This window comes from Alligator sinensis, unplaced genomic scaffold, assembly GCF_000455745.1.
Source record: "Alligator sinensis unplaced genomic scaffold, ASM45574v1 scaffold839_1, whole genome shotgun sequence".
Taxonomy (NCBI): domain Eukaryota; kingdom Metazoa; phylum Chordata; order Crocodylia; family Alligatoridae; genus Alligator; species Alligator sinensis.
In genome coordinates, this window is record NW_005841885.1 from 1,354,604 (window position 1) to 1,368,457 (window position 13,854).

A 13,854-nucleotide genomic window follows, 5' to 3' on the forward strand; every position below is an offset into this window, starting at 1 on the left:
CTCCCATCACCCCTGTATTTCTGGAAGTCATCTCAAAAGGGTCTTCTGAGACTGCCTGGGATCCTGCAGTGGTGGTAGACAAGAGGGAGGACACAGGCAGCAGACTTGGGCCCATGCTGCTCCCTAGGTCAAAGCCTGAAGAGGTGTGCTCAGGAGCAGAGTCCTCCTCCGGCCTTTCTATTGTTCCCTTTGTCACAACCCCCAGCCTGCTGGAGGCTGTGGAAAATAGGAGGGACAACAAGGAGTCCTCCTGGCCAGCTACTTCTGAAGACATGACCTTTGGCCAGTTGGTCTTGCTACCCTCTGGCCCTCCCTTTGAGTGATTTATGGGAAGCAGCCCCTCCTCTTCCTCTAGGGTGCTGGAGAAAGCCACGTGGGGGTCAGGCTCAACCGAATCCGACGACATGTGCAGGGTTGCAGTTTCCCAGCTGTTCTTCACCTGTGTCCCATTCTCTCTCAGCAGGGACTTCTGAGAGGCCACCTGAAAGCTGTAGTCTAAAACAGACACCAGAGACGCCCTGTTAGGAATCTGTCACAAGCAATTGTGGAGCCCTAGAAGACTAGGGGAGAGGCCTGTAGCTCCCTCCTCATGTTTCTCTCCTCTTAGCAGCACAGATTGCCGGGGACTTAAAAGTGTGGGCTGTTGGTCACAAAAATATATGAGAGAGAGCTAGGTCCATTCAATAGCATGAAGTCTGTTTGAGAGAGATGCACCTGAATGGCAGATAGAGGGAGGGCCACAGCATGTACTTTCTGCCCTGGGTCCACCTTATTCCCCCCAGCTCTTTCTCTACCAGGCTTCTCCACTGAACCTACCGACCAGGGGCACAAAATTGGTGCTAGCTCTGATGGCAGTGTTTCGAGGGTGTGTTGAAGGCACCAGGAACCTGGCTGAGATCCAGAGATTTATTTCATACAGGGCTTGGACAGATACCAAGCTGCAACACATATTCACCCACTACCAAACTTGGGGGAAAATGAGCAAAAATCCTGCTCTCATGAGCATCTCCACTGAAAGCCAAATGGACTTGGCTATCATGGAGGGCAAAATATGGGCTGCAAAGCCCCTCAGAGTATAGCTGTCACCTCACAAACGTTTCCTGGTTTACCAGACTTCCAGGGCATTGGGCAAAGGAGGTAACTGAAGGGAATAAAGGTGAGAAACAGGGGCTATGTGAAGTCCGTACATCTGTACCCCAAGACCTAGAAACCACTGCAGAGTGGCTGATCTGCAAAAGCTGGAGTGTGTGGTGTTTTGGGAAGAAACCCGCAGCCTGGGAAATGTAAAAGAGAAGAGGTGCCAAATATCACAGCAGTGAAGTCAAATCAGCCCAGGGCTCCTCTTCCAACCCCCATGAGAAACTCCGAGATGTCCCAGGCAAACACAGCATCTGTAAGATCAACTCCCAGTTGCTGCCAGGCATCTGACTCCAGACCCATATTCATCCCCAGATGAATCAGTCTCTCTGTCTTGCTCAGAAGGCTGCTCCTATTAGTGCTGCCATATGAATTAAGCCCTTCTCCTCACACTAAGCAACAGAAAGGGGTCTCCCATACCTAGAAATGAATACGCTGCCCCCCCACCTATGGCCTATCTCCAGGTTCTGGCTGTTATTAATTAATATAGAAGCCATCGTCTGTCATCCCCAAGGCCTTGTCTCCTCGCCTGACTGCCAGAGTGGACGCTTCATCAAGCACAGCAGGAGGCAGCTGTCTGGATGCCTTATAGCCTGTGTGTCTGTGAGAGGAGCCTCCGAATGACACTCCCTGCACTCGTGGCTGCTGGATCGGGTGCTTTGCTGGGGGCTGGGAAGAGTGTTACCCTTGAGAGCTGCTATCATCTTGGATACTCCACAGCAGCTACAGCTCTCAAGGATGCCCCTGCAACCCGCCTATTCTTGTCCCCCCCGTTTGCTCCCACAGCAAGAAGTCAGTCAATCTTTCCCCCCCTCATGGTAACAACAAAGGCGTCCTGGATAAATTCCCTAGTAGCTGGCAAGTGACTTCTTTCCGTCTCTCTCATCATTAGCTGTACATTAGAAATCAGGCACAGCTGCCACTTTTTTCTCCCAGAGGCTGCTTTCTATGCTCACAGTGTGTCTACTCCTGCAGCTTACCATAAATGTGAACCTACAGTTTTCATAATGGCCTGTGATATGGGCTCACTTGGGGTCTCTCCCATCTCTGCCCCCCCACTCAGGGTCTTATCAAGAGCCCTACAGCTGGCCTCAGTGGACAGATTGCCTGACAGCCTGAAGTGCACATGGCACACCTCCATGCTGCCAGCAACTCTCTTCACCAGAGACAGTGCATTGAGTCATTGAAATGGACTGATGTGCAGCTCAGCTCAAGAGTGCCAAAGCTGGAAGGAGATAAAGGCTATCTGATGAGCTCTCCTCTTTGGCAAAGCAGGGAGGGTTTGCTAGGATCCAAGACGGCTGCAAGAGCAGTGAGCGACCACACAAGCCATGAGATGCTCTTCTACACCTGCAGTCTGGCCTCAATGTTTCCAAGCGCTCTCTGAAGCCAATCCATCTGCAGCCATCCTTTCTAGTTTGCTGATACATAGCAGCTGTCCCACTAGCCAGATGCTGCTTAAATGGCAGGACCTGGCACAGATCAAAGGACTGCAAATGCAAAGGCAAGGCAGATGCCAAATCAAGGTTACTGACAAGTGGTGAAAGTTTAATGCACTTTCCTGGCCTCTCTCAGAGGCATTTGTACTTTGTGCCTTTGTTCCACTGCAAACTGCAGAAATCCTGCCTGCCCTGGTGCGCTATGGGAGAGGAAGGTTGGCCTCTCCCTGAAAACTGAGGCATTGGCCACTGTCAGATCCTGGTCTACCAGGAGCAAGGATCAGCTGCTCAACTGGCCTGCACAGAGACACTCAAGCCTCTATCCAGCTTCTCTGTACCCCTCCCCAGGCTTCCCCACTTGTGGCTCCCGGCCAGAGAGAGAGAGCTGAAAAGCAGCAGCAGAGGGAAGATGGGGCACAGCAGAAAGGCCGGCAAATGCCCAGGGGCAGAAAAGAAGCAAGAACCCTAAGCAGCTAAAACTCCTCTTGGCACCTCCCCCTTCCTTTCAAGGCTTGTTACTGGCCTTTCCGAAAGGCATTAAAGCACTAGGGATCAATCAGTTCCCAAAGGGTTAAAGCTCCATGTAATTCTCAGCTTCACTCGTCTTTTCAGAACCAGAAACACTAGGGTTGAATCCTCAGGGAGGCTGATGGATTGCTGCCTCCCACCATGCCACCCAGATCAAAGCTCTCTGAGAACTGATCCACTCCCTCTCAATAGGCTCCTGCTTTACTGGGCAGCCTCCAACTGAAACCTGAGCTGCTCCTCTGGGGCAAGAAGTCAGTGAGACGGAAGCAGACTCAGGAGTCCTCACGCTCACTGCTAATCGATTTAACATTTCCACTTGCCACCAGCATCCCCACCTGCCTGCATGCTAAGCCCAGAGTCCCCTCCACACACGTGGGCGAGCAGGAACTCATGGAGCTCTGGAAATCCTGGAGAGGATTCTGTTCTGCCAGCTATTTTACAGGAGGGTCCACCCCACAATGCTAAGTTCAGATGCGTTTTGCTTTGAGGCTGCTGGTTTTGCTCTCTGCACAATTCAGGTCCCAGTGAGGATTCAAACACCCACTGAGTTCTGAGACCTGGATGTTTGATGGATTGACCTCTCTACCCATCAAGACCTAGCCATTTGGGGTTCCTCACTTGAATCATCTCAGAGATTTGCCCGATTTGAAGGGTGTGTGGCTGGGCAGCCCTTTCCAACCACCAGGTCTCTTCAAGGCATCTCCAGCTGAGCACCCTGAAATCTACTTGTTTTTTAGCCTGAGTCACAGAAGTCAGATGAAGAACCCGTAGGCGGCATCACGTCCATCTCCCTGGCATGCCCCCAACTGAGAGGCTGATCTCTTTAGTCTGTTCCCCAGGACTTTGTCCCAAACAATGGGGCTCCTGGCACTGCTGCAGCCTCCAAGATCTCACTGTTGGCAAATATTTCCCAATACCCTCTTTTTGCTCAGCTTTACCCTCTCTCTCCTAGTCATCCTCCTCTCCCCTCCCCTTTAACCATGCTTCGTCTCTGAGCAATGATCCCTTCCACACATTTCCTAGACATTTACTAAGCATTACTTCCTGTATGTGGGAGGATGCATGTCAGTGCGACTCATCCCTTCAGCATTGCTAATTTCTTCCCTCACCCCACACTCAGCAGCAGGCTCCCCACCTTTCAAACACAGCTCTGAATGTGTTGCCCTTTCCACCACCCTCCCCAAAAGCTGAAGCTTTACCCTGCCCTGACCCTGCCAGAGCCCTGCTGAGGTTCTTGTCACCCTGCACTGTGACTCAAGTTACTTGCACTCACGCCACAGCAGAGGTGCAGGGTATTATGTGAAGGAGTTGGGTATTAGGTAGCTGGCTGCAATGCCAGATTCATCAGGCTGGTTTATCAGCTCATCATATTTCAATAGGGAAGCAGAGACCTGTCTGGGGCCTAGAAGGCTGCAAGAGAGAGGGGAAGAGAAGAGGTCAGAAGGGAAGCAGGTGTCAGTGTCATCTGTACCCCCTTTGTTGCTAGTCTCCACTTGATCTATTGAGCTTCAGTGCTACGTGGGTGTCCTGTTAAAGTCCGTGACATGTCAGCACACAAACCTGGGATAAAACAGCCACATTCGGAGATGCATTCGGCTGGGTAGAATCAGAAAGAGAGGGAACTAGAAGGGACCTCCAGAAGCCATCTACTCCAACTCCCTGTATTAGGCTGGATCATTCCTACCCAAACCATTCCACACAAATCTATTGTCTAACTTCTTACACAGTCAGTCACAGATACAACCACAAGACAAGTCCCTCAGCTTCCACAGTTCCCACTTTAGCAGGGGGACCAAAGGCAAAGTGTGTGCATGCTTAGACTGAAAGTTAAGGGACAGCAGAGGAACACAGAAACATGCACAGAACCCAAGAAGCTGGATGATGTCCAGCCAGCAAGGGACCGAAGCATCCTAGAGCACATGACACAAAAGAACACAGCACGGAGCAGTCAGTAATTCCACTTCGGAGGATGCTAACATCACTATCTAGGACCATCACCAGCTCTACCTAGAGGGGCCTACCTAACCTGGGTTGGGATCCTGCTGCCGCCTCAGTTTCCACTTTTTACATAATGAAACAAATTCCACAGCCGGGGCTTTCCCACTCGCTGTCTGAGTTCAGATATCCGATTAATTAATCTAGGACTCAGAACCTCCATCCAAGCTTCTCAGCTGGTCAATGCCCTTAGCAGATAGCGCCAAGCCCCATCCCAGCAAAGAGTTTCCTCCAGCAGGCTTACCTCCCCTGCTCCTGCTCACCGCTGGCCTTCATTCCCTAGATCTCTCAACCAGGGAGAGCACTTCTACAGCGCACACCTTACACAGCCCTCCTGGCTCCACCAAACTATCTTTTATATCTCCCAGGAAACTTGGTTCTGCCTCAAGTCACCCATGGATTCACTTCCTTCATCTGGGGAAGCAAGCTGCACTCAGCATCAGTAAAGTTATATCCTAACCCTTTAAAGAGTCAGCTTATCCTATAACATCCCACAAGAGAAGCCTGCTCCCCCTGAAGCCAACAGCAATCAGAATTTGGCCCTTGGCCAAAGCACAATTCCCTAGCCAGAGCTTTGATGGGAGTTCATTCTCTTTTCCATTTCATTCACAATATTTCATTCCCATTGTTATGAAACTGCCACTTCCTTTAGCTTGAATTTGCCAGTCATGCTGCCCAAAATGAGCAAAGCTGCTCATAATAAAAGGTGGTCATTGTGTTATTTTTAAATATATATAACGTGTCTCTTACAGTCTGTATCTGATTAAACTGGAAGATCATATTAATCAATGACTGAATTAAAGGTATGTGAAAAGCACCGTCATAAAGAGTAGTTACCTCCTGGGCTCCCTTCACCACAATGGTTTTTTCTGTCACACCATCCCTCCTAAAATAGTTCACTAACTTTATGAAGTGTAAGGACTGCTATTCCCACCCCTTAAAATTCAGCTGCTGCTGGAGAAGTATGTGATAGCTGCTGAACAACATACACCTACACTGGTCACTGTAAAGAGGAATCTTAGATCTGAAATTTCAGGGGATATTGAGGCTGAATAAGCTGGAAGGGAGACAGGAGGCTGGGCTTAACACCCCAACCTTGCAAAATGTGTTATTGGACCTTTAATAGTGAGGAGTGGCCTGCATCCTGGGTTTAAGACTTATCTGAACAAAACAGTCTCTAATTAAACAAAGGTCTCAAGGTAGCTGTGTGTTACCACAGGTCTACTCTTGAAGAGTAATTCAGATTAAATCTGAGCATGACGTGAACATACAATAACCTTTCCTGAATAAACCCATCTACTGATTCTCTTGTTTGAGAAGAAGGTTGTCTTGTTCCTCTATAGCTTAATGTTATGAAAATGGATTACACTCAACTGGAATCAGCCATTCTTTTTCCAGAATAAGAGCATTCAAACATGGAATTAGTCAGAGATCGTCATTCTGGAATAGGTGTTTCAGAATAAATCCATGTCAATACTCTTTGCCCCTGAGGAGGCTCTGACAGCAAGTGCTTCATGTCCCCCCAGCTACAGGGAGAAAAAGTTTGCTTCGAGAAAGATCATTTCATGTGTTTACCTCCTAGTTTAACGTATGTTAACAAGCCGCATCCTGGGACCTAAGCCCAGGCAGGGGGCTGCCCAGCACTAAGCCTCTTATGCACGGTCTTTACTAGGTGCTTCGTTTCATTAATGCCTTGGCTGAAGATGGGATTAAAAACTGTACAACTGCTGCTGGTCTGGAGGAGGTGATTTCTGTGGGGTCAGAGGGGCAGGAAGGGCCAGGCCTGGCAAAAGGCAAGGAACTCATTCAGGACTCAGGAGATTCTTAATAAAGTGGAAGGGGGGGAAGACCTTAATCCACTGCCTTTGAATATAGTGTTTGGTCTCTTGCTGCTGTTACCTCAGCATACACTCTCTCTCTGAACTGCCTATGTTAATCGGGGAATAAATAGGAGATTAAGATTTGTTTTTCAAGTGCCACATGCTACTGTAATGAGCCATAGCCACATGCATACAGACCTGATGGCACTCAGCCAGGATCAAACCTGGGGCCTTGAACACACAAGCTTCCTACACCAGAGGAACCACTAAAACGAGCAGCTCCCGTGGCACAAAGCAAGTAGAGAGCTCTTATCCCTACAGGTGTTAGACACTAAGGGGAGGCAGGGAATGTGTCCATTCCCATCTCACCACTGGATGGTAGAGGAAGGGCACTAAGAACCGCACATTCAACCCTAGTAGTGTTTCTCAATGTCCAGCCCATGGCCAATGAGTTAATTCCCTACCCCTGCTGCACCATTAGTCTCTATGAGAAGGCCTTGCAATAGCAGCCAATTTTGGATAAAGCCAGATCCATGGCTTCCCTGAGCCAAGAGATTGGCTTGGCCCAGCTGAGTGGTGGGGTGCCATTTTTGGGACAAATGAAGGATTGCAGAAGCCTGCTTCTCCTACCACGGGAGAAGAATCAAGGGAAGGGCACTGGGGCCCATTCTGATCAGGCCTAAGAGGAAGGCATTGACATGTGATTCACGTGGACCTACCAGGGTTGGATCTGGGCCAGTGTAACCCAGCTGGACACAGTGCAGTCAGAGAGGACAATGGAGTTACCTCAGTAAGGAAGCTGAAGCCTCTTTTACTTTGTAAATGTAGGCCCTGTTCTTCAGCCCAGTGACAGCTGCATCCAACTCTTGGTCTTTGTCTTAGACTTGAAGATTGTGTTTGTACTGGTCCCAAAGATGGTGACTTACAAAAGTACAAGGACCACTGAACTATCAGCTTTATAAGCCACATTATAAGGTTATAAACAACAGACCATCAGGAAAATGGAAGATCAAACAGCCATCAAGCAAGCTGGCTTCAGAAAAGGCAGAGGAACAAGGAACCAAATCATCAACCTGTATAACATTTTTAAAAAAAATGTCAAGAACAGAAGTACCTTTTAAACATGTTTTGTTAATTATGTAAAAGCCTTTGATCATGAAATACTGTGGAAAGCATTCTGTAAAATGGGTTTACCTACATATAGCCTAGTGCTGGTAAGAAAGTTATAGGCTGACCACTCAACAAAGAAAACAGCGGGTTGAAAACACGATTGAATGTGGCTCATAGTTTTTGCTAAGAATATCTGCTAGTTCCTCAACTTTTCAACATATACACGCCCCTAATAATGAAAGAAGTACTATATACGAATTTGATGGAGAAAACAAGTTTGGAGGCCACACGGCCAACTTACAGTGTGCAGATGATACTGCACTTATCTGTGGGAACATGGAAGAAGTAAGAACATTAATAAGTAAAGTGGAGAAGTCAGTGCCAAGAAATTTTTATTACTCAATACTTGGAAGACAAAGATTATGGTGGTTAATGATGAGCATGACCCAAATAACAACATAATTATCAATGGGAAAATTATTAAAAAGATGACAAATCTGAATATCTGGGATTTATGATAAATTTCAAAAGGAAGCAGTGAAGAAGACACAGCCAGAGAGTGACCATTGCATGTGAAACCCTGCAGAACATAATCTGGAAAGACTGAGGGGTCTGCATAGACCTTAAACTGTGACATTTGAGGTTCACAACATTCTTGACTGAGACTTATGGTCTGGGCATTGAAGAGAAATGATGAGATCAGGATGGATGCTTTTGAGGTATGCTACTATTGAAGGCTGCTGAGGGTCTCTCTTACCAAGGAAAGAGAACAAATGAATGGGCACTTCAGAAAAATCAGCTGCCCTCTTATTTTACAAAGTCACATTCTGAAAAGGAAACAACTATCCTTTGGACAGGTAGCACAACATGAGTCCTTGGAGAAGGTAATTACCAGTGATCAGAGGAAACATGACTGGAGAGCCGACAAACTGCGTTTAACCTGGATAGATGATATCAAGTGCTGTGGTAGAAATGATCCAGTTTGGAAAGTGGGAATTATTCTGAATGGCATCTGTTAAACAAAACAGTCTCCTAGGAGCACTAGATTTGACAACAAAGGTATTTTAGTGCCCACTTATGGCATGGGTGAGGGGAGGAGGAGAAGCTTTTGTTTAAAAATCCCAGATAGAATGAGACATATCCTGGTGGTATTAGGCAGGCACCCAATGAAGCCAATGGTGTGGCATAAAGGTCTTGACAGGAAGAGCATGTTATTCATGAGAGAGCCAGAGCCAGAGATGGAGTTATGCTGACCAGCCCAAATAAGTACCATTAATACTTCCTATTGTACCAATGTGCACTCTCTAGAAGCCACATTCTCCAGGAAAAACACAAAAAAATTAGGAATGTTTGTTAAGAGAAATGGGATGACTTTGTGTACCCTCTACCTGGAAAGCCACACAAAGGGTGAACTGAGTCCAGATATACAGAGAAAGGAAGAGGAAGAAAAAGAAATAACTGACACAGCTAACAAATATAACTAAACTTAGCCTATACCCAATAAGACTGATTTCAAGGCCTAAAATCTTTACACCTGATAATGACAGGAGCCAGTGCTATTTGTCCCATAGAAAAAAAGGAATCCTTCCTTTCTAACTGTCCTATTCTAGCTTGATGGACACAGGTGTCAGACCCGTCCACGCTGCAGAACCGAACACTGCCCATGCCAGGGCTCAGCTCCCTGTAGTTTGGGGAGGAAATTCTATATTTGGGGAAGTCAACATTTCTCTAGTAGACTGGTTATTTAAAAAAAACAAACAAAAAGCCTGTGGCAGCTGTTCAAAGCTGCACAGCAGGCTACTATATGAGAAATCAAATAAATGCAATTTGTTATACAGTTCTGCAATGTCTAACATGATAGCTCCATTACATGTGTGGCATGTATATCACATACTTATATCGTGTGTCCATATATGTCATGCACAGGCCTTATGTGACAGGAGAAAGCTTCCCAATTCAGGAATGCTATTACTGTACCCTCTTTCTTTTTTTCTTTTTTTTTTGAGGGGGGGGAGGTGGGGGCGGTAAAAGGACACACTCTTGGTTTCTAGTGGCATTTTAAATAGAAATGAGCTCCCAAGCCATTAAATAATTCAAGAAGTTGTATTAAGTGAGGTTCTGTAATGCTACCAAAGGGCACGCTCCCGGTGACAGTAGTGCCCCTACTGTGGTGAGCTGATAAGGATGGGTGTGGGTAAAGGGCAAGAGAAAGAGGGAGGGAAGCAGTCTGAGAGTACGTGTGCGTGCACATATGTATGTACAAGAGGGGGAGTATGTGAGCTGTTCTTAAGTGTCAGGAGCTGTGTACATGTGATAAGGTTGTTTTTGGTTCTCTGTGCACTGCTGTTAATGTGTAAATATATGAGAGTCTTTGAATACAGGTATGCATGTATTGTTTTGAGAGGGGCATGAATCAGTGAAGGTGTGCGCTTAGAACGTATGTGAAAATGTTTTCAAGCATGACAACCATGCACACTCCCTCAACATGTACTGGGCTGAGCATATGTATACACAAAAGGTGAAAGCATGTCGAAGCATAAATATTTGGGTCTCTCACCTCGAACACAAGCATGTGGGAAGGGTCAGTGCAATGCATGTATCAAGGGTGCCTGCAGGTACAACTTGTGATGTATAAAAGGAAGTCCGTGACTGTGACTAGAATGTGTGCATGGCACTCTTCATGAGCATGGTGCTTTGAAGTCCTAAGATAATGAGGCACTTGCCTGAAGACGCTTCAACACACACTTCTAGACTGTAAAACAAGGACTGCATGTGAGAGCATTGCAGCACAGTGTAAATTAGCAGCTACTGCTGGCTCAGCTGTCAGCCCAGTAGGAGCACAGGCCTTTTTAAGGTCAGAGGAACCAGCATGAAGATAAGATTGGAAAGATTTCTGCTTTCAGATTCCAGACCTCGATCAGACCTGCTGAGAGAGAAATAGAGATATTGATGTGGTGGAGGGGGAGAGGGGGTCGGGTGGAAGACAGTCTCCCTGTATCAGCCTGGAACGTAGAGCAGGATTGTGCAGGGTAAGCTCACAAATGAAAGAAAGGCTACAAACACTCCTCCCAACCCATCCCGTCCCATCCCACCCCTTTCCCAGAGGGCACCTTAAAAACAAAGTCATCTGCTGGATCTCAGGAAGGCAATGCAAGAAAGGACTATAGCAGAGCCATATTTACATAGACAAACAGAGGCAAGAGGGTTATACTGATGCTGTAAACATCAACAGAGAGAAAGCTCAATTCAGATGCAGCAAGTCTGAGCATGAGGGATAGTCTGGGAGGGAAAGAAGGGGGAGCAATACCCATGCCTGAAAATCTCTAAAGGAAGTCAGGTGTGGACAGGGCATCTACCTGCAATGAGAGACCTCTTGCATTTTATCCCATATTCCCTACTAGGCTGACCACAATGAAGTTGGTTGTGTCACCTGAATGGACAGGGGTAGCTAGATCTTGCTGTCTTTACAAAGACCACGTTTCCACTGAAATCATGGGTTAAGGAACTCAGAATTTGCCCTTTGGAGTCCAACTGGTAGGCTTCAAATCTAGGCCTACCTGGATCCTTAAGACTTTTGCCAAGACCTCCAGTTCTTGCTTACTCAGTTTACATCAGAAAGGAAGGAAAAAGGAAGGGGGGTGGGAGGGGAGAGGAGAAATAAAGAGAGAAACGAAGGGCAAGGTGAATGAGAAAGAGATGAAGGTGATCCTTTCCTTGGCTCATGGAAATTCCTAATTAACTCAGGAATAAGACAATTTAACAGTAGCTGGGTTTTTAAAGCTCTGCTCTCAGGATTCACTGGGGACACTTCAGATGCCGAGGTGAGGAAAGAGAGTTAACCTTTAATCCCAGCTCTTCTCAGCAAGAGTTGTGTCACAGAAGAGCAGAGATTCCCCATCCCTTTCCCCAAGGAAGCAAGAAAAGATAACAATAACCTACCTGTGGCTGGTCCCAGGTCCAAGCTGGAATCATTGAGCTCTCCCCCATCTTCCCAGAAGTACTGTGGGGGCTGCAAGATCTTGGACTCTTCATTCTCTTCACTGGCAAAGCCTGATCCCGGGGAAGCATGCAGGGCGCTGGGGACCAGCTCAGGCTCCACAGTCTCTGGGCTGGTTTGCTCACTGGAATCCAGGGGCTCCAGATGGGACATCATTGCAAACTCCACCAGGGATGTTGAGGTGAGACCCTCAGAGGCAGACTCCTCTGATGAAACAAGGCAGATACACAAGGTCCCTGAACAATGACAGGAGACCCATGTCAGAATAGGAGAGGGAGAGGCAAATTGCAAGACCTGAACAAAAGAGTTACTTGAGCTCTCAGCTACGTACAAGTCCCATTACCCCCCGCAACAACAGGACCCCCTGTCTGACCAACAGGCCTGTGTCCTGCCTCCTGCCAACCCAGAACATCCATGTAATCTCAGCAGCTGAGGGTGCTATTACCTACAACGTAAAATAACCATATACAAAAAACCCCCTAAGTAGAAACAAGTTTAATTCCAGGCTTGGCTGATGGCAACTGGGGTTGCTCTACCAAATGCTGTGCAGCTACAGCAGCATACCCCAGGCCACTGCATGACCTTCCACGGAGTGGTACTGATTTGTGCTGGCTGAGGATTGGGCTCCTCTCAGTTTATCAGACACAAGGTGCCTGAGGATACAGCTGCTGTTTTCAATAGAGACACTCAACACTCTTAGCCCATTAGGAACCCGGCATGCTAGGAGCCATTGTGTTCCTTTTTAACTTACAGTCATGCTGAATAACAACTAAGCAGAAAGAGAGGGATGAAAAAGTACAACTCCATTTTCCTTGAGATAGTGGATTTGAAAAGAGGCTGCTGAAGGCCTTAAGTGTAGCATGTGGCATTGTCCAAGAACTAGACTGATTGGAAATAACTAATTAGGTTGTTTCCTCAGTGCTATCTGTTCTCCAGCTAACACCTATACCAGACCATAGCATCTTCCATTTTAAAGGGCTCCACAGGCATGTAGACCTCTGAAGTTCAACTGCTCCAGGGGAAATGGTTCCACAACTGACAAGAGTGGGAAGGGAACATTTTATCCAAAGGCATCAAAGCAAAACCCAGGCTCTTGCTACTAGGTGAAGGTGCCTTTGTCCACGTTATGTACATTGGAGCTCGGTGTACTGGATTTTCCAAAGTCTCCTGCACAACAAACTACACATATTTGGCTCCTGTATCTGTAGGATGAAGGGCTGAGTTGATCTCGCTGAGAGTGGGATCAATGGTTCCAGGCATAGCCAGCTTGGGACTTAGACCATTAACCCATCCCGACTCAAAAACAGTGACAGTGCTGCACATTCACTTATCGCACAACCTGGATCTGACCAAAAAGTAAGCTGCTACCTGTCCTTTATTAAGCACAAAAATCCCAATTCAAATGTAAACCTGAAGTCCTGGCACCTTTAACAATTCCCTTAAAATTCTGAAGGGACTTCATGCAGTCTTCTAATTAGGCTGTAATGTTGTACGATGTAATGGGTCATGAGAGAGAGATTTTTTTTTTCCTGTGTGCACGTATGAGAAAGTTCATACATTGTGCATTGGTGTGTGGATTCCCTTCAGGAAAAAGACACAGCAATCGTACCTTTTGTAATACTCAGCCTCCCTCTCACCATGGCAATTGCTTGTAGCCTGTTGTGCTACAGCTACCAATAAATTGTGAGCTCTTTGGGGCAGAGAGCACAGCTCTCTCATTCATCAGTAGGGTATGTAGCATGCTGTCAACCACTAAATAAAGAATGGGCTATTCTGTCCTGCAAGCTGACATTTACTGCAAAATCCATCTTCTTGAAAACCTTTTAGG

The 13,854-nt window shown here is 47.0% G+C and overlaps 1 protein-coding gene across 1 annotated transcript in view; it reads right to left on the reverse strand.

Annotated features, from left to right (window-relative positions):
• The window catches only part of PODXL2 (podocalyxin like 2), a 44,584-nt gene that overhangs the window by 16,936 nt on the left and 13,794 nt on the right, over positions 1-13,854 (reverse strand). The window contains exons 2-3 of the mRNA XM_025196853.1: positions 11,969-12,262; positions 1-495 (exon numbers count right to left, since the gene is read on the reverse strand). Of these exons, the coding sequence (XP_025052638.1) occupies positions 1-495; positions 11,969-12,262 (789 nt within the window). The remainder of the gene's footprint in view (positions 496-11,968; positions 12,263-13,854) is intronic.